Source organism: Dipodomys ordii, unplaced genomic scaffold, assembly GCF_000151885.1.
Source record: "Dipodomys ordii isolate 6190 unplaced genomic scaffold, Dord_2.0 Scaffold19, whole genome shotgun sequence".
Classification (NCBI taxonomy): Eukaryota; Metazoa; Chordata; class Mammalia; order Rodentia; family Heteromyidae; genus Dipodomys; species Dipodomys ordii.
Window position 1 is genome coordinate 5,868,252 of NW_012267235.1, and position 21,617 is coordinate 5,889,868.

General features: G+C 41.8%; 1 protein-coding gene across 1 annotated transcript in view; it reads left to right on the forward strand.

Annotated features, from left to right (window-relative positions):
• Glp2r (glucagon-like peptide 2 receptor) overlaps window positions 1-21,617 on the forward strand; it is a 57,548-nt gene that overhangs the window by 32,524 nt on the left and 3,407 nt on the right. The window contains exons 12-14 of the mRNA XM_013013102.1: window positions 5,840-5,928; window positions 12,576-12,714; window positions 19,678-19,719. Of these exons, the coding sequence (XP_012868556.1) occupies window positions 5,840-5,928; window positions 12,576-12,714; window positions 19,678-19,719 (270 nt within the window). The remainder of the gene's footprint in view (window positions 1-5,839; window positions 5,929-12,575; window positions 12,715-19,677; window positions 19,720-21,617) is intronic.

Below are 21,617 nucleotides of genomic sequence, written 5' to 3' on the forward strand. Positions count from 1 at the left end.
CCCTCCCTCCTGTAGTTCATTGGTGGATGGTGGATGCTCATTTTCTCTTGTCTGGTCTCATGAAGACACAGTGAATTCACACCTCCTTCATTTCTTGGGAGACAGCTCCTATCTAAGTGCACTTAGTGAAGTATGCCACCTTTCCCCTGCTTATTTTGTAAGAATAACAAATCACTAAGTCTTCTCACAGCCTTTTCTCTTTATGATGGAAAACAGAAATCCCATTAAAGGGGATAAATTACTTGCTTACATTTAGTTTGTATTTAAGTTTTCTGTTACTAAATATTCTTTGGCTGGGAAACTCCATCATTCTTCTTGGCTTACATTTTAGATAAATAGCCACTTGCCTAAAACTCTAGCTTTTTATTACAGAGCATTGATTTTTTTCCCCATCTAGGCTAATGAAGTACATACTAGGATCTCATGGACTGTGTTTCAATATGTAACTATAGGATTTTATTTCTAGGTAGGGACACTATTACTGTGATGGAGAGACTTTATCAACACCTGTACAGACTTTATTCTATTAATTATCACCTGATTGCCCTTTTCTGCCAGCTCTTTTTCCCTTCCCATGGAGACATTCTTAAATCTTTGCATTCTTAAAAAGCAACTGCCACCAAGACCTCTTCCAGTCTGGCAAATAAAAATGAAGTGGCATTATCTCTATTCTTATAGACAAGCCTACTGAACTGTTTACACCATCTCTCCTCACCTTTCATTGAGAAACAAAGCAAGCTAAGTAGACTCGGTCACACACCTGGTAATATTAGCTAATTGTGAGATTGAGATCAGAAGGATACAGTTAAAGACCAGCCCAGGCAAAAGTCTGCAACAACCTTTTCCAACCATAAAATAACTTAGTGCAGTTCTTCATATCTGTCACCCTAGTTACTCAGGGAGCATACATAGGAGGACCATAGTCCAGGCTGCTTAACTCTAAAAAGTGAGACCCCTTTGAAAAAATAGCCCAAGCAAAAAAAGCTCAAGTAGTAGAGTGTTTGTCTAGCAAATAAATACGAGGTTGTGATTTCAACCCCAGTACTACAAAAATTAACAAATAAACAACAAACAAGCAAAGACCAAAAAAGCCCCACAAAATGTCTAAAGCATTGAAGTCTGACCTGGGCTCCCTTTTCTACACTGAAGCTTCTTCTATGGAGCTCTTTATAGCTAAATGCTATCTTACATTATTTTAATTTGATGTAGCCTTTAAACTTTCTTATAATTCTTCTCTTCATGAGATTCTTGGGGGGAGGGGTGGGTGTCTCATAAAGTGATTCACACCAAGTGACCTAGCTATTCTTTTTTTTTTCTCTTTTTTTATTGTGAAAATACTGTACAGAGGGGTTACAATTACACGGGCAAGATAATGAGTACATTTCTTATCAAGCATTGTAGCCTCCTTCTTTGTTGCCCCTTCCCATCCCATCCTCCCCCCATCCCTCCAACCCTCCTCCCTCTGCCCCCACCAAAGTTGTAAAGTTCGTTTTCGACATACGACTTGTAGACTTGTATGTCTCATTGTTGCAATGGGTCCACCTGTATCCCTATTTAAATGATTTGTTTTTTTCCCTTCCCCTCCACACATTATAACAACATCAAATACAGTGAAAGCAGGGGGTTATACCTTGGGGGAGGGACATACAAAGTAACAAAGAAATAATCTTATAAATGTGTTAGAAACAATCACATGAAAGAAAAAAAATTTGAATACATATCTTAGGGTTTGTTTCCCTAACATCAACTTATCTGACCTTTTCTGCTTGACTCAGACATATACTAGTTATTGCAAATAAGGGAAACCATGGGACCTATGTTTCTTTGGGCCTGGCTTACTTCACTTAATATAATTTTTTTCCAAGTCTTTCCATTTCCTAACAAATGGGGCAATGTCATTCTTTCTGATGGAGGCATGGAATTCCATTGTGTATATATACCACATTTTCTTGATCCATTCATCTACTGAGGGGGCATCTGGGTTGGTTCCATGTCTTAGCTATTGTAAATAATGCTGCAATAAACATTGTTGTGCTGGTAGCTTTAGTGTGGTCTTGTTTGTGAACCTTTGGGTAAATGCCCAAAAGTGGGATTGCTAGGACATAGGGGAGCTCTATGTGGAGTCTTTTGAGGAACCTCCATACTGCTTTCCAAAGTGGCTGAACAAGTTTACACTCCCACCAACAAAGCAGTAAGGTTCCCTTCTGTCCACATCCCCTCCAGCATCTGTTGTTATTAGAGTCCTTGATTATAGCCATTCTAACTGGGGTGAGGTGGTATCTCAATGTTGTTTTGATTTGCATTTCTTTTATGGCTAGAGAGGTTGAACATTTCTTCATGTGTCCATTGGCCATCCTTCTTTCCTCTTCAGAGAAGTTTCTCTTTAAGTCTTTAGTCCACTTATTTGTTGGGCAGTTGTTTCTTTGGAGATTTGTTGTTGGGGGATTTAATTTTTTGAGGTCCAGGTATATTTTAGCTATGAGACCCTTGTCTGTTATATGGCTAGTGAAGATCTCTCAATCCGTGGGCTTTCTATTGATCTTGCTAGCTATGTCCTTTGCAATGCAGAAGCTCTGCAATTTCATGCAATCCCATTTGTCCAACCTTTCTTTGATTTGTTGTGTTTCTGGGTCTCTATTCAGAAAATTTCGGCCTGTGCCAAGGAGACCTAGGGTTTCTCCTATTCCATCCTGTAATGTTTTCAGTGTCTGGTTTGACTCTGAGGTCTTCGATCCATTTGGAGTTGGTTCTGGTGCAGGGTGATATATAAGGATCTAGCTTTAGTTTTCTACAAGTAGTTAACCAATTTTGCCAGCTCCATTTACTGAAGAGGCTGTCTTTCTTCCATTCTATTTTTTTAGCTCCCTTATCGAAGATTAGATGGCTATAGGTCTGTAGGTTCATTTCTGGGTTTTCAATTCTATTCCATTGGTCTTGAGGTCTGTTTTTGTGCCAGTACCAAGTTGTTTTGATTACTATGGCTTTGTAGTAGAGTTTGAAATTTGGTATTGATATTCTTCCAGCATTGTTCTTTCTGTTGAGAATCATTTTTGTTATTTGGGATCTTTTATTGTTCCATATGAATTTTTGGATTGCCTCCTCTATTTCCTTGAAGAATGAGGTTGGAATATTGATAGGTATTGCATTGAATTTGTAGATAGCCTTGGGAAGTATTGCCATTTTCACGATGTTGATCTTTCCAATCCAGGAGCATGGGAGTTTTTGCCACTTTCTAAGTTCTGTTTTGATTTCCTTTTTCAGGTTTTTAAAGTTTTTATCATAGAAGTCTTTCACTTCTTTGGTTAATTCCTAGGTATTTTATGTTTTGTGGGGCTATTACAAATGGAGTTGCTTTCCTAATTTCAGCCACACTTTTCTCATTGTTGACATACAGAAAAGCCATTGATTTTTGAGGGTTAATTTTTTTTTTGCACCAGTCGTGGGGCCTGAACTCTGGGCCTGTGCACTGTCCCTCCGCTCTTCAGCTCAAGGCTAGCACTCTACCACTTGAGCCACACGCCACTTCTGGCTTTTTTTTCCCTAGTTATGTGGTGCTGCGGAATTGAACCCAGGGCCTCATGCATGCAAGGCAAGCGCTCTACCACTGAGCCACCTTCCCAGCCCCTGAGGGTTAATTTTATACCCTGCTACTTTGCCAAAGTTTTGAAGCTTGAGTAATTTGGGAGTGGAGTCTGTGGGATTCTTTAAATACAAGATCATGTCATCTGCAAAGAGGGAGAGTTTTACTTCTTCTTTCCCTATTTGGATCCCCTTTATGTTTGGATCTTGTCTTATTTTTGTAGCTAGGCATTCTAATACTAGATTGAAGAGAAGTGAAGAGAGTGGACATCCTTGTCTTGTTCCTGAGTTAAGATGACCTAGCTATTCTTTATGCTACATTTATTTAGTTTCTGGTGGCACTGGCGATTGGGCTCAGGGCTTTGTGCTTTGCTAAGTGGGTGTTTTACTTCTTGAACCACACTTCCAGTTATTTTTGCATTTTTGAGACAGGACCACACTGTTCTGAGCTGACCTTGCACTCAAATCCTTCTTGTTTCAGCCTTCCAAATGCAGGGATTATAGGTGTGTATCACCATGCCCAGCTCCCAGGTACTCTTTTGGAATTTCCTTTGTTGTGGCCACTTTACTGTTCTCTTTTACAAGGTTAATCTTAAACCTCTCTCTCCAACTTATGGTATACCACTGGGTAACTTAATCATTCTATTGTTTTTGTGCCCTGCTGAGATCCAGGTATAAGTGTTCAACTGCCAACTGCCTTATGATATCTTTTGTGTTCAAAACTACTAGACTTTCTTTCTCCCTCCCATTATCAACACTCTTCTATGTGCCATCCAACTTGGTGAATGGCACTACCACATATCTGAGATCTACTAATGAGACTTGAGGCCATCTTTGACATCACATTCAACTTGTAACAAAGCTTATGTGACGCAAACTTTTCAATAATGTCAAGTCACGCACTGTTCTCCATCACTGAAAGTCTAGGCTAGCTTCTTGAATTCACCTCCCCATCCTCCTCCCCAGGAACTCTGAAAACAGGCTCTCGGCTAATCTTTCCACATTGTTACTAAAATGATCTTTCTTAACTGCAGGAGTACAAAGTTGATTCAGTCACTTTCCTGTTGAAAATTAATTGACTCTCCATTGCCTTTGATGGCAAAAGGGCTTGTGTCACATGGCCTTCCCTCCCCTTCCCAGTCTCCTCACAAATTCTGTTCTTATTCTATAAGCTCATATGGAGTCAATCCATGCTCAGCGTCTTGGCTTTCTAACATTTCCAGATGTCCATGATCTCTTAGAAGTCAGGATGTCAGTCAGAGCTGTTACCATCTGGATGCTTGACTGGAGCTGGGGGATCAGCACCCAAAGTGGCTCACACATACATAGCTGGCAAGTAGTGCTGGTTGTCAGCACGATGACTTGATTCTCCAACATTGGTTCTGTTCAGAGCTCCACAAGCTGCTTGAGCATCCTTGCAACATAGTGGTTGACTTTCCCCCAGACTGAGCAATCTAAGAGAGAAGGGGGGTGCCTGTAGAATATAGGCCTTGAAACTATATCATTCCCTCTATAATCCTTTCATTAAATTCAAGTAATGAAATGTAATGCTCATTCAGGACAGGGGATTAAGATTAGATTTTTCTTTCTGAGAGGAATGTCAAGGAATTTGCAGATATATTTTATAACTTCTACCAAAGCTGAACAATGAAGGGCTAGATTTGCCCATTCCATGACACTTGTGGGAAATAATGTAGGGAATGGAGAACACATGCCTCCCTTATGGTTGAAGGACCTCCTCCAAGAGAACTGGACTTCCATACAGAAGAGAGGGAGATTGGTGTTTTGTTAAAGAAAGGGGCATTTATTAAGTCTGAGCTTTATACTCATTCTTGTGCCCATTAGTCCTCCTTATGTTATGAGGATTAAAAATAATTGTGTGTGTGTGGGTTGTCATGAAGACTTACAGGGGGTAGTTATGAAGATTAAGTAAATATTGTATGGGAAGTTCTAAGTAACATGGTAAGTACTGAACAAATGTTGAATGATGATGATGATAATAAACAACAATAATGATATCCACCTGTCTTTTGGGCCTTCCTGAAGCAGAACCATAAACTGAATGTAGCTCTAGGCTTCATTTCAGACTCTTAGGAACTTATGAGGGTTGTGAGACAGTGGAATTGCAGTCAGCGTTTACTATGGAACCAGCTAACTGCTGTCTTACCCCTGGCTTACAGATGGCCAAACTCAGGGCAGACTTTGGTATTTACAGCTGCATGGCATCTTCCTTAAGTCAGATCTACTTTTTGTTTCCAAGGTCAATTTCTTCATCTTCCTAAAAATCCTCAGGCTTCTCATTTCCAAACTTAAAGCTCATCAGATGTGCTTCAGAGACTATAAATACAGGTGAGTGGCCTGAAATCACAACTTGGTGGTGTTGCTTAATGTCCTGGGGAGGGGGAACAGGTTATGTTAGCAACTTGTCTCCTATGGCTAGGAAGTCTGGGGAAAACAATTTATGAAGCAGGTGGGATTTGCCCAATGATAACCTTCTGACCCCATGACAGTGACAAGTGACAGAGAATCAAGGATACTCTCAGTCCTCTGGAAGGAGACCTTTAAAATGTTCTGAAGAAGGACTTGTGTATGGGGAAAAGAAAGCTTCCTTCCAAGGGAAGTTTGTGTCACCTTCCTTGGGAAAGGATTTAAGGCAACAGAATAAAAGACACATTCCTCCCTCTATTGGAAGTTACTCTTTTTTAGTTGGTACTGAGGCTTGAACTCAGAACCTTGCACTTGTTAGGCACTCTAACACTTGAGCCACAACCCCACCCTGATTTGTTGCTTTTGTGAATAGAGTCTTGTTCTCCCTACCCCCCTGGGCTGGCCGGGACTATGAACCTCCTAATTATTCTCCTCACATATCTGGAATTACAAGTGTGAGCCACTGCACTCAACTCCTACTTGCTTTCTATTTTCCATATAGCAGGTGCATTTCAACAGGACTGCTGGGGAGGGAGTGTTTTAACTCAAAGAGTAGCTCTGAGGTGGGAATTTTAGCCTATTACAGAGGCCAGAGGAGGATGTGTGAGTCAAGGCAACTCTAGGTTTGTTTCTCACTCTTGCTAAGAGTTCCTAGGTTCTGGGAAGGTGGTTTTTCTTTTAACCTGACAAACATCTAAGGAATGCTTGAGAACAACAGGTAGACACAATGTGGACCCCATGCAATGCTTAGTGGAGTCTGCATTCTATATTTGTAAAGACTGGACATTGACATGGAACATAAACAGGAGGGAAGAGGCCTGGCTACTGCCTATATTCCCTCACTAACCTTGGGCAGGTAGTTAGGTCCTCTCCTGGCCTGTTTTCTACTGTGTTATGGAAGATCACCTCCTGCGTCTCAGGACAATTCAGGGATGTTGGAGATATGGATGGCCCACAGTACCCAGACCCCAAACCCCATCTCCTTAAGACTCCCTCCTAGAAGGGTAAACATACCCTATTGAGGAATGGGCAAATAAATACTGTTGGAATACTAGTTGGAATTTTGGCCCAAACATTTTGTAGATATTCTTAATAGCCCTGGGAACTGGCCTCACCCAGGCCCAAGGGAATCTTGCTGTCTGTCCTGGCGCCTCTGGTCAGGCTTCCAAGTGGCCAAGCAGTCTGTTTGCTCCTTTTCCCAAGACTCAGACTCTCTTACCACTGTCAGAGGGTAGAGCTCCAAGGCCAAGCAGAACTGCGAGGTCTGTGCAAGGAAAGCAGTCCTCTTTGCAACCCTGGGATGGAAAACCAGGATGCGCCCAGAGACTGAACAGACACAAATATACTCGACTCGAGACAGACACAGGGAGTGGATGAGTCCTGAGAGTCACAGAGACTAACCTTTACTGTTGGTACCTTGTGCCCCATCTCGATTACCCCTGGGGCCTCTTCCATGTTTAGACCCTCAGCAATGCCTTCAACCTTTCCCACCCTGACAGTTTATAAGCACCCTCTGATAGCTGGCCCCAAAGCACAGCCTTGTGAGCCTACTGCAGTTTTTACTTAGGAAGTGTCAGGTGGAACCTTAAGGTACCTTGTTTTGGAGTATTATATTCTGAATTCCCACCAGCAACAAGGCAATGGTAACTCTGTAAAGAGAAGCAAAATTGATCAGAATAATTGGAGCTATAATACGTGTGAGGGTTTGGATCTGAAGTGCTCTCCCTGAGGCTCCTGTGTTGATGGCTTGGTCCTTAGCCTGTGGTGCTATTGGGAGATGGTAGACCCTTTAGGAGGCTGAGCTTAGTGAGAGGAAGTTGGGTCATTGTGGGTGTGTCCTTGAGAGGGATTTTGGGACTGTGGTCTTTTTCTCTTTCTCTCTGCTTCCTGACAGCCAGGAGGTGAGCAGCTTTGCTTTTTCATATGCACCAGACCATGATGTGCTGTCTTGCCACAGGCCCAAGGCAATATGGACAGGCACCTATGGATGGAAACTTCTGAAAACATGAACCAAAGAAACATTTTCTTCTTTTTGGTTGTTTCTCTCAGGTATTTGTCATGGCAATGGAAAGCTGATTGAAACAGTAATTTAAAAGCAGGAAAGGCTTCTTTAAAAAAAATAACAACAATGAAAACTAATCTGGACACAGGTATTACTTGGGAATCTAAGATTGGGAGGATCCTAGTTGGAGGCCAGCCTGGGTAAAAAAAGTTGATAAACTTCCCCCACCCCATCCTAATTCTTTATCTCAACAAATAAAATGCATTTGCCTGTCATCCCAGCTATGATGGAAAGCATAAATAGGAAGACTGTGGTCCACACTGGCCCCAATGGAAAGTAAGACTCTATTTGAAAAGTGACAAAAGCAGAAAGACGGAGAACATGTTTCAAGGGGGTAAAGCATCTGTTGAGCAAGTAAAAGGCCCTGAGATCAAATCCCAGTACTGTTTAACAAAAAAGAAAAGTAAGGTTTATTGATCATTTGTCATGTGTCACAAACTATTTTGACAGTGCAGCCTACAGTTTTGGTTTAATCCTTATGTTCACCCTGTCATATCAGGCAGATGCTATAATTTGCCCAAGGTCATATTGCTTGTAATTAGAGATGTTTAGATTTGAACCCAAGCTGGGCACTGTGGCTCATGCCTATAATCCTAGGTACTGAGGAGGCTGAGATCTGAGGATTGCAGTTCCAAGCCAGCTTGGGCAGCGAAGTCTGTGATATTGTTATCGCCAAAAGGCTAGAAGTGATGCTGTGACTCAAGTGGTAGAATGCTGGCCCTGAGCCCAAAAGCTCAGTCAGGGATAGTGCCCAGGCCCTGAGTTCGGGCCCCAGGACCAGCAGACACAAAAAGATTTGAACCCAGACCCACTGCTAACTTGCAATCCTACTGTCTTTGACCCTAGCGCTTTCTCTCCCATTTTGCTCTCTCTCATACGCAGAGCAGATTCACAATAAATATTTGTTGAATACTTAAATGACTACAACAAACTGTACCATTTAAATAAACAAATGCTTTATGGATGAAAAATATGTGCATACACGGCTCATCAGAGTAAATGGCCATGGCTATTTATGGCTTTCCATCTGAGCTGTGACACAAATAGTACTTCTGTCTAAGAAGTTAGAATAATATGAATCATGAGTCTCTTCTTGCTTCCACCCAGAGGAGCTCAAGGGACTAAATGGCCCAAACACTTCTTTAAACCAATAAGCTAAATGTGGTGGCATGTGCCTACCATTCCAGATAATGTAGAAGCTTATAGTCTGAGGTTGGCCTTAGGCAAAAATTTGAAACCCTATCTGAAAAACAACTCAAATCAAAAAGGGCTGGGCAGGTAGCTCAATGGTAAAGGACCTGTCTACAATGCACACGACCCTGAGTTCAAATCCCAGTATCACCAAAAATAAGGGATAAATAGATCCTTGAGCAAGAGTCACAGATTTGAACACTGCAAGGGCTAAGCAAGCATCCCAGTGGATGAGGAGAATAAGCCAGGTGGGGCCTGGAAATTCTTCAGAGTGGGTAGATTCTCTCTACAGCCACAACCATCATCTGGCTCTATCGATGCCCACCAATCAGGACTTCAAGCCCCATGTCATTATATCTTCTCAGATCTCAAAAGAAGCTGAAAATTGGACATCTTTGCTTGAAATAGCTTCACTATTTAAAGGTGTCTCCAAAAGCAGACATCACAATATGCCTTAAGCAAATGTTGTCTGTAGGTGAAGTCCAACCCATTACGATAATTTTGCAATCTTTAAGCTAAACAGATTTAGAAGTACTTTTGGAAAACTGGCTGCTGGTGGTTCATGACGATAATCCTAACTACTCAGGAGGCTGAGGTCTGAGGATCATGGTTTGATGCTAGATTAGGCAGCAGAGTCCATGAGATTCTATCTCCAAATCAACAGCAAAGTGCTGACTGGAAACATGGCTCAAGTGGTAGAGTATCAGCCAAACAAGCTAGTTGAACAGAGTATCAGCCAAACAAGCTAGTTGAACAAATCCTGGATCTGGCCAAAACTAACTAAATGACTTACTAAATAATTAAAAGCATTCTTGGAAATTTAACAAAACACAAAACTTTAGAGAGAAGGAAGGAAAGAAGGAAGGAAGGAAAGGAAAGGAAGAAAGAAAGGAAAGGAAAGAAAAAGAAAAGAGAGAAGAGAAAGAACACTTTTTGAAATTTTATCTTTCTGGAGCTAGTCAGTGGTACCTAACTAAGTGACTCCACGTGGGTGGGTGGGTGGGTGGAAGGTGAGTGTGGGTTGGGAGCAGATCCAGCCTGATTTAGGACAGATATCTATCCAGGGTCTGCAGCCCACCTCCCACTCTGGCAATCAAGGCTCTGGGATATGCTGCCCATGTAGCCAGGTAGAGTCCCTCCTGTAAAGTGCCTTCTGTTCTCCTCTCCCCAATTGTACTTCCTCCTAGGGTGCAAAGGTAAGGGGGCTTGTTTTGTCAATACTGGTTGTGTTTCAAGGGGTCTCACAGACACAGGATTCTGTAAGCTCCCTCGGATAGAGTAATTATGTACCTGATTCATTGAGGACTGCATGGACTGAGTTTCTAATCTTTTTCAGGAGGGTTGGGGGATCTTCTTCTTAGTCTGGCCCTTTAAGAAGAGACTTGGCTTACAAATGCCTTACAATTAAATTCCTCCCCCCCCCAAAGTCTGTTAAGACAGTAGCTTTGCTTGTGCCCTAAATGAGTCACTTTTGCTCATGTAGCTACTTTCAAATTTAAAAAAAATGACTCAGTAGGGAAAAGCTGCCATTCCCCACACTTGGCTATTTATCAGTAGTTCTTTAAACATCTACATTTGGGGTTGGGGATTTAACTTAGTGGAAGAGCACTTGCCAGGCAAGTGCAAGGCCCTGAGTGTGACCCTTGGCTCTGGAAAAAAAAAAAGCCAAGAATCCATATTCTCAGGATCCATATTCTAGAGCTTTGGATTTAAGAGTTCATACTGGAGTCCAGAAAGCTTTATAGAGTTGTTCCTTGGCTCCAGTACCCACCAGACATGCTATTTGCATATAGCCTATGCATCTGTTCCATATACTGTCAATGCCCTCCAGCTGAAACCTAAAGCAATGCACATGCCATCACGGTAGTTGCAATATCGTATTACCTAGAGGCTAACGACAAGGGAACAGTGTGTATGTATTCAATAAAGACACATTGTGTGTGTGTGTGTATACCAGCTTGAACACAGAGTCAGGATGCTCTCCTTTAGCTTTGTCACTCAAGACTTGTGCTCTGCCATTTGAATCGCACCTCCACTTCTGGCTTTTGCTGCTTAATTGAAGATAAGAGTCTCATGGACTTTTCTGCACGGGATAGCTTGGAACCACAATCCTCAGATCTCAGGTGCCTGAGTGGCTAGGTGAACTACTATTGCCTCACCAGACACATATTTTGATCTTCAGTCCCACCAAGGCAGAAGCCATATGCAGGACCCACTGTGCAATCTGAAAGCTCTGTGAGGGCTGAGATCGTGGCTTAATGGTAGAGTGCTTGCCTAGCATGCATGATGGCCTGGGTTTGGTTCCTCAGTACCACATAAATAGAAAAAGGAGGAACTGGCTCTGTGGCTCAAGTAGTAGAGTGCTAGCCTTGAACAAAAGAAGTTCAGGGACAGTGTCCAGACTCAGAGTTTGAAGCCCAGGACTAGAAAAAAAAAGCTGTAGGTGGAGCTGTAGCTCAAGTGGTGGAGCAAGCAAAAAAAAATGCTCTGGGACAGAGAACCAAGGCTCTGAGTTCAAACCCCAGGACCAGCACCAAAACATAAATACATACATAAATACATTAGGACTTTTAATCGCCACATTTGTAATCCACTGGTTTGGAGCATTTGGGCTCCAGCTGTGCACTTTACACGTGGGTGGTACAAAGGAATGTTTGTCTTCTTGTGTAGATTGTGTACAAAGTCAATCTCCACATAGGATTTTTATGAGGAGAGTCAACTTTCCATTTCCTGCAGCCCTGGCTGTCATAAAGCCAAGGGGTAGCTTGAGGGTTGAGGACAAAGCCCAGCCACAGACTCCATTTCCAGGCTGAGACTTGTCACTTAGTGTCTGTGTACCCTGGGACAATTCATTTTCTCTTCCTTCTATGAGGTTGGAATTGTTGAACAGGAAAGTAATAGAAGCACCTGCTAAATAGAGGATGGAGAGCTTATCAGACCTGGGTTGGATGGAGCATCTCAGGGTGGTAAGCACTGCATGGAAATCTATCCGGCAACATGTTAATATCTGAAGGCTTATGATAACCTACATGGAAGGATTTATTCATTCATTTATCCATCCAATTCATGTCTCTTGAGCATCTACTATGTATAGGAATTCATTGGTGATCAGACTCGAATGTTGCTGGACACGGGGGGGGGGGTCTCATACCTGTAATTCTAGCTACTCAGGAAACTGAGATTTGAGGATTATGACTAACTGGAAAATCAACTGCTTAGCAGGATGGGCATGTCTTTGGGAAAGACATGCCCAGAAGAGTAGGAAGTGTTGCCTAGTCCCACTGTGGCCCTCATGGCTGTCATTTATCATTTACAGATTGGCAAAATCAACGCTGGTCCTCATTCCTTTACTGGGTGTCCATGAGATCCTCTTCTCTTTCATTACTGATGACCAAGTTGAAGGACATTCAAAACATATACGACTCTTCATTCAGTTGACATTGAGCTCCTTCCATGTAAGTAAGAATCTGACCATGGCACCCTGTGGCTATGGAGGAAACAAAATGCACATGGTGGAAACAGGCTTGGGATTGAGAAGGTCCATGGCTGAAAATAGATTTCTGGCATCAGCTGGGTTTATTGGTGAGGACCCTTGACATTAGAAAGGCGTGCAGATGGCTTTGGTCTTGCCAGTGTGATTTGGTGAGTCAGAAAGGAAAAATGCTCTCATTCCTGGGCTGTAATAGGTGGGGTGACTCATGATTCCATCAACCCTGAGTAGTAACGTGAAGCCATTTATTAAGGGCCTATTTTTGCTGGATTCTCTGCAGAGCATTCATTGTACAAAGAGAACTTTGTATTTCAAGGGATGTGAATACAAGACACACACAACTGGATAAGGACCGAGGAGTCCAGATATGAGTCTTGAACCTGACAGATGTGGGGGCTGGAACTAGGAACAAGAGACCAGCTGTGGTTAGGTTATTTGACTATTCTGATTATCCATTGCTTAAACTATCTGTGACTTAGAAGCTTAAGACAACCATGAACTGTTACTAAATCTTGGTTTGAGGGCTTCCAGGGCTTCTTTCCACACATGTAGGGGCCTAAGCTGGGGCTCATTTCATTTGGGTACAATTTCGAGGGCATCAGCTCTTACTGTCAGGTATGTTGCTTAGGGTCTCTGACTTTCCATGTGTCCTCTCCTGTGCTCTCTCCATAGGGTGACTAAACTTCTCGTACGGCACTGAACTCCCAAGAGCCTCAAAATAGATGTTGCAGCTTGATCTTAATGCTTTCTCTTGTATTCTGTGTCCAAGTAGGTCAGAGGCCCAGCCTAGAATGATGGGGAGGGGAATACAGAAAGGTATGGCTCATTTACAAAGATCACTAATACAACAGGTTACCATTAGCCAGCTGGGCAAAAAAAGTTGGAAAAACTCCATTTCCATTTAAACAGCAAAAAGCAGAGCTGGGAGTGTGGTTCAGGTGGTAGAGCATCAGCTGTGAACAATCTGAGCAAGTGGGAACCCCTGAATTCAGGCTCCAATACCAGCAAGAAAATTTTTTTAAAGAAAGAAAATTAAGAAAGAAGTCAAATATATTCTGAAATAAAACAGGCAGGGAGAATTTGCTGGCAAATGCTCCCACAAGAAGTTGCAAAGGCTGTCTTCTGAAATAGTGCTCACTGCTCAACAAAAAAAATTTTTTTTTTTGGCCGGGGGTGGGAGGGTGGGGTGGTTGCTTCAGATAGCTCAGGCTGATAACCAAAATCTTGGGAAGCAACATGGAAGATAAAGGGGATTGACCATAATTGATCTTCACTAAAGGAATTTGGAAATGCAAAAAAAAAAAATTATAAAGTCAACATCCAGAATGAACTCAAGAGCTCTAGAGGCTTCCTGTGGATGGAAACAGTTGTTATATGTCACTTGTTAGATCAAGAGGTGAAATCAATGATTCTATTGGACTCAGGATCAAAGGCCACTACGGTGTTAGGTGTCACTACAGGAATCAGCAACACAGACACAAGGTTCATCCTGAGACCAGCAGGTTAAATATAGATGGCGTCCTGGAGTGCTTTGTTTGTCTCTGCAGTCATTGTTCTGTCTACTACCACTAATCCCTGGCTATACATTTCAGTGATAAGAAATCCATTATAGTAGAGAGCTTAAAAACTTAATTTTAAGGCTTAATGTGGTATGTAGGGTGAAAAAGACAGAAGATATTGCTGTTTAAGATGCGATTATAGTTATGTTTCTTTCTTTATGTGTCACCATGGATAATAAAGGGAATGCACGTAATTTGTAATTGTACCCTTAAAAAAATGAAGTTTCAAAGGAAGTCCTTCAGACTGGAAGAAAATGACAATATAGAATAACCAAAATCCACACAAAGAAATAAATAAGCACTGTAAAATGTAGACATGTAGAGAAATGTGAAAGACTAACTGGTATATTGATTCCTTTTTTTTTTTTTTTGGTGCCAGTCCTGGAACTCAGGGTCTGGGTGCTATTCCTGAGCTTTTTTGCTTTAGTGCTCTACCACTTGAGCCATAGTTCCACTTCTGGCTTTTTGGTAGTTAATTGGAGATAAGAGTGCCATTGGATCTTCCTGTCCAATCTGGCTTTGAACCCTGATCCTCAGATCTCATCCTCCTGAGTAGCCAGGATTATAGGTGTACATTACCAGTGCCTGGATAGTATATTGGTTTTTATTTTTTGTTCTCTCAGCTGATTTTAGAGCTATGGTGTGATAAAATAGCAATGATTAACTGTGTTATTTGGTTTATAACCTATAAAGCTTTAACTTATATGGCAATAATAACATAAGAGAAGAATGAATACATGGAGATCTTCTTACCAGAATTAAGTTTATATTTCTATGAAATTGGTTATGCCAAGTTAAGATTCATGTTGTCATCCCTGGAATGTATACAAAGAAAATTATTAGGAAATGTAACCAGAGTACCATCAAAATGAATGAAAATGGCACAGTGAACTTGGGTTAATATGGAATTCCTTCAGTCTCTTGGGTCTTTCTCCTCCTCTAGAGGACAAATGATCACAACTACACGCAAGAAGCGAGGTTCAGAGAACTTACACGTGTGACAGGGCAAAGCTGAACTGAGATGGTGCCTTGGGTGCGGAAGTTGAGCTTCTGCCTGTGACTACCACACCACATAGTGATAATAATAATAAAAAAAGCCTGTAGCACCTGGATCAGGTCCTTTGTCTTAAAGAATGAGTCCATACACACAGTAAAATGGCCAAGATTTACTGACAAAAAAAAATAAGCAGAGCTCCCACTACCCAAGAGGGGTCTCAAGGGAGGACACTCCCTGGGGTACATTGGATAGAGTGTCTCTAGGAAAAAGCTCGTAACTCTTAAGATCATTGGACAGAGTGTGGGCCACATCCATCTGCAGACCCAATCAGAGGCTCTCAGCAGCCTGTACAAGCTCACCATGCACTCTTTAGACCCTCTCATTGGGAGCGCATTCAGGTGTACATCTCTGGGATTTAATTAATCTGCTGTTCATATGCAAGTCTTCCAGGGACATTGGGACATGACTTAATGCCCAGGATGCATGTGCAACAGCTCAGGGTCATGGTGATGCCCAGGGGCCTGCATGTATGACTACTTAGGCCATGGTAGCTAGCAGTCTACACACAGACTGCTCAAGGTGAGGGATGCAGAACTTCTATGGGAAAGGGCCTTTGTCCTGATTGCCTAACCAGGCTCTTTCCCTGCTCTCAATAGGGACTCTTGGATGCCTTGAAGAAAATCATAACTAGTAGACACCTAGTTATGGAGTCTTCAAGCCTATGCCATCAGATAGAGTCTGGTAGTTTTTTGTTTTTGTCTTTGTTTTTCCCCCTCTCCTGTTGAAGCTGAATTCTTTGTAGTTTTGAGCTAAGACAAAAAGCCTCTTGGTAACTTTTCTTTTTCCAGTATGAAGGCATGACTGAATTTGTTTGAATCTGGAAGAATTTCAAATGCTAAGAGTTAGTAATTTGAGTTTTCTATGTTGCTTAGTCTTAATCTTCTTTAAAAGCTAATCCTAAATTAGAAAACAAAACAAAAAAGGGCAAAAGCAAAATCCTACAGCTGTTATATTTATACTATTGAGTGGCTACTCTCACAATCACACACACACACACACACACACACACACACACGATCAAGTAGTGTGAATCCTTGATCACCTGATCTCATACATTCAAGGCAAGTTTAGGGTTGGATATTCCTATGGAGCCATTCCTATGGATTTCTAAGAGAGAAACCTCATTTCTCAGAGTCCTGGACATGAGAGAATGTTTTGGTTATCTATTGCTGCTTAACAAACCACCCTAAAGCTTCATGGCTTAACGTAATAATAATTTTGTTTTTTGAGATAGAGTCTCATTACATAACCTGGGTAGCTTTAAGCTTGTGCCCCAGCTTTTTGAGGACTGGAATTATAGATATGTTCCACCATATCTACATAGTCTTTGTGTGTGTGTGTGTGTGTGTGTGTGTGTGTGTGTGTGTGTGTGTGTATGTGTATGCTTGTCCTGGTGCTTGAACTCAGAACCTGGGCACTGTCCCTGAACTTTTTTTGCTTAAGGCTAGTGCTCTGTCACTTGAGTCACAGCTCCACCTCTGACTTTTTGGTAGTTTTTTGGAGATAAGAGTTTCATAGACTTTCCTGCCTGGGTTGCCTTTGAATCTTGATCTTCAGAGCTCAGCCTCCTGAGTGGCTAGGATTTCAGGCATGAGCCATTACTGCCTGGCAAAGTCTAGATTTTTTTTTTTTGGCACATGTAAGTTTTGGCTGAAACTTCAAATATCTGAAGGCTCAGTCGAGCACATTCATTCAGATAGCTAGACTTTTATGCTAGCTGTTGTTCTGGCCCTCTATGGCAATCAGCCACCACAGTGGATCAGAATCCTGCACTCAGCTGGAGCTCTGCTTAGCACTTAGTGTTGTTAAAGAATGGGAGGAAAGGAAGTGACCAAAACACAGCCAGAAAACTTGTGTGAGCAAAGACCTCCACTTTCTCAGTACCCCCACACTGCATGTTCTAACCCTCCCCTGGCCCCTCAGATAGAAGTATGTGGTTGGGCAGATGGGGTGGGCAATACCTTAGTGATGCCCCCACAGGAACCAGTAAGTGCAGACATTGGCCCTAACAGTTGCCTATTCTTGCTGCTTTGGAAGGCCTCTTACTCTACTGCCAGGTAAGCTTTGCTAGCCTCCCATTACCAATGGGCTTTGGAGAAACTGTCACATGATGGTGCTGTGTGAAGGGAGAGCCCTGTTTTCTGTGGGACCCCATCCTCCATACTTGCTTAACCAATGAGAGCCAGACTCCAGATGTTCCAAACACTGTGGCAGGAACTCAAGGGAGAAAAGAAGACACATATGGCATGTGGACTACTATTTTACCTAACCCTGTTTGTAAGAATTCTGGCAAGTTGAAAGCTAGCTCTTTATCTATCTATCTATTTATTGTTTTTTGGTGCCTGTCCTGAGGCTTGAACTCAATGGTCCTGGGCACTGTCCCTCCTTTTTTTCCCTGTCAAGGCTGGTACTCTTACCACTTGAGCCACAATTTGGCTTTTCTTTTTGGTCGTTAATTGGAGATAAGAGTCTCATGGACTTCCTTGCCCTGACTGGCTTCCAATCATGATTCTCAGATCTCAGCTCCTGAGTAGCTAGGATTACAGGTGTGAGTCATTGGTGCTCAGCTTATTTATTTATTTTTATTTTTTATTTTGCTACTACCAGGGTTTAAACTCTGGGCCTTACACTCACTCGACTTGCTTGCTGTGCTAGTGCTCTATCACTTGAGCTATATCTCCAGCCCAGGATTTTTGCTGGTTATTTTGGAGATAAGAGTCTCACAGACTTTTCTGTACAGGCTGGTTTTCAACCTTGATCCTCCATAGCTCAGCCTCCTGAGTAGCTAGGATTGCATTTGTGAGCCAATGATACCCAGCAGACAACTCTTCTTTCACCCAGACACATAGGACATCTGTGCACCTCTGATAAGCTTCTTAAGTAGAAATGATTGACTGTTCTATCACACCTCTGTTTGTAACCTAGGCCCATGTAATATTTAGGTATGGGAGAGAAGGGGAATTCCACACTTGTGGGCAAATTCTGAGCATTTGGTCAATGTAATGGTCAGCCTGGATATCTCTAGCCTGACTCCAAAAAGAACATGGTAATAAACTCTTACTTGAAGAAGAGCACGACCACCCTGGGGTTGGGGGTGATTATGATTGGTCAAACATCATAAGACAAAGTAAGCAACAGAGACCCAGAGCCTAAGTCACCTGAGACCTTCCATTCTTAGGAGAGTTTATGCTATGTGTGATGGGAAACCACTGGTGGGAAATTATCTTTTCAGAAGAAATATCTTCACAAAGGAAGAAAGTATTTATTTTGTTGAATAAATGAGAACTTCAGGAACAGGTATAGCTGGAGTTAAGCCATCAACATCATAAGTAATCTATCTCTTGCCACTTCCGGTCTCCCATGTGGGCTTCATGCTCAAGTGGGCTCTCACTATATGGCTAAGACTTAAGGTGTTTGTAATAGAATATATATATATATATATATTCTTTTAACTATATATAGAATTCTATATATTCTATATATATTTTATATATTCTCTCTATATTCTACATATTAGTATACCTTCTTTATATAATATATATTCTCTCTTTATATTCTCTATATTATTATATATTTTATATATGTAGAATATGTATGTATTCTCTCTCTATTCTCTATATAAAGAATATATATCTAGAATGTATATATATAGTTACAACAATATATAGAATATATATGTAGAATATATGTAGAAAAATATATTGAAAATATAGTGTATATATATTTGTAACTATATATTATATATTATTATATATGCATTTTATATATACTATAGATAATATATATTCTCTCTCTATATGAGGTTATAACTATATTCTTTCTCCTTTCCCAGGGATGAGAACTCTGGCCTTATTTAGGAGGAGCATGGGCCCATTTGAGTCAACTATGGTCATGGCCACCCCAAACTATGAGATTACATGAATAAGTGCTAGTCCATAAGCCTAGAAGTAATGGAGGGTCAATTTCTAAAAGGAAAGAATGCAAGTTGGGTAAAATAAATTAGCCAATGACCACCATGTACAGTAGAAATGTGACCAGGACCTTACCCAATTGTTGCATCATTGAATGATTGACATATTTAATCATCATTAACCCATGCCCACATACAAAAACACCTAGACTGATAAGGTGGCAGATGTCAAAAGAAATGATTCCATGGAAATCCATGTTCACACAGCCAGTTTGGCTAACTCTGGGGACTTTAAGCAATGCTTTTCATGTGTCTTCTGGGGGTGTTCCTTGGGCTTGGCTGCTGGTGACTATCAAACATATTCTGAGTCAAAGTTCATGCTACAGCTTCCTTTCCTTTCAGGGATTCCTTGTGGCCTTGCAGTATGGCTTTGCCAATGGAGAGGTAAGTTTTCCATGCCACCACTCCAGCTTCTGGTGAGGTCAGGACTGGAATTTCCCTGTCTCTGGAGGTTTCTGCTTGTAATGGTACAGCAGTGGCAAGCATATATTGAAAGGTCTAGTGTGCACCCAGATTAAGAGAGGTTAGGGGATAGCATAGGCAAATGAGAAAAGGAGTCAGGATATATGTGAGGCAGCTCAAACCCAGCTCTGGAGCCACTGGACACATGCTAGATTGAAGTTTGATGGAAGAAACAATTGGAAATTTTGGAGTTTGCAAAGCTGCATACAAACGGGTCCTGGAGCTAGAACTCAGAGCCTGGGTGCTATCCTTGAGTTTTCTGGCTCAAGTCTAGGGTTCTACCATATGAACTACAACTCCACTGTGACTTTTTTGGTGGTTAATTGGAGATAAGAGTCTCAGTGGACTTTCCTGCCTGGGCTGGCTTAGAGCTGTGATGAGGTGCTTAGTCTCCTGAGTAGCTAGGATTACAGGCATGAGCCACTGGTACCCAGCAATACTTTTTATTACTATAATTGCATGGCTCCAACCAGCTCTCTGCTTCCCTATGTATAGGTCAGCTTTCTGATACTGCAACAAATATCTGAGATTATCAACTTAAAAATAAGGAAAGGTTTATCTTGGATCATGCTTTCATTCATTGCTGCATGATCCAGTTGCCTTTGGGTCTGTGGTCAGTATATGATGGCCGGTGTTTTATGGAATGAATGAGTTGCTCACCTCATGAGCAGAAGGCAGAGAGAAGGGAGGGTCGGGGTCCTAATATCCCAAGAGTGATCTAACTTTCTACCCATAAGCTTCATCCCCAGAAGATTCTACCACTTCCCACTAGTGCAATGGTCTGGAGACAGCCTTCCATATCAATCTCTAGTACCTGGGAAAAAAATAGCAGTAGAGGGTCAAAGGTCATAATAACCATTTTCTTGTAGTTTAGGTGTAAGTTTACAGCCCTCTTTCATTCTCCTCTCCCTCTAAGGTTTTTTGGTCATGGGGGTTGATCTCAGGGTCTGGGATGCTGTCCCTGAGCTCTTTTTGCTATCTCTCTACCACCTTGAGCCACAGTGGTACTTCTAGTTTTCTGGTGGTTAATTGGAGATAAGAGTCTTACCGACTTTTCTGCCCAGGTTGACTCTGAACCGCAATCCTCAGACCTCAGACTTCTGAGTAGCTAGGATTATAGGTGAGAACTACCAGCATTCAGCCATTCTAAATTTTAATGTTTATTTCTCTCTCCTTCCATGGGGACGTAAGCTTCTTGTCAACAAAGATCCCTTCGTTTTGTTCACTGCTGCTTCTGTCTTTGTACTTTGGCTTCCTGTCCCAAAGGCAGATATTTTTATCTCAAATGCCACCATGTAATCCTTTCCTGAACACCATATCTCAAGTTTTTAATTCCCCATCAATAGACAAAAATTATGTCAGGCACGATGACTCAAGGCTGTATTCCTGGCTACTTAAGATATAGAGATCAGGGGATCATTGTTCAAAGCCAGCCTCAGGCATAAAGATTGCATCTTAACCAATGCCTGGGTATACTGGCAATTGTCTGAGATTCTCAGAAAGCAGGGAAGTACAAGTAGGAAGATTGTAGCCTAGTCCATCCCAGCTTTGGCAACAAGAAAGACCCTACCTCAATTAGAAATGACTAGGTGCTAGAACACCTGCCTAGCAAGTACAAAGTTCTGATGTCAATTCTCAGTACCCCCCCAAAAAAACTGCAGTGACAAATTTAAATATATTGGTTTCGGGCAGGGACTCATCAAAGAAAGAGAACTATAGACCCATTTCTTTGATGAACATTGATGCAAAACTTCTCAACAAAATTTTGGCCAATCGACTTCAACAATTCATCCAAAAAATCATACACCACGATCAAACAG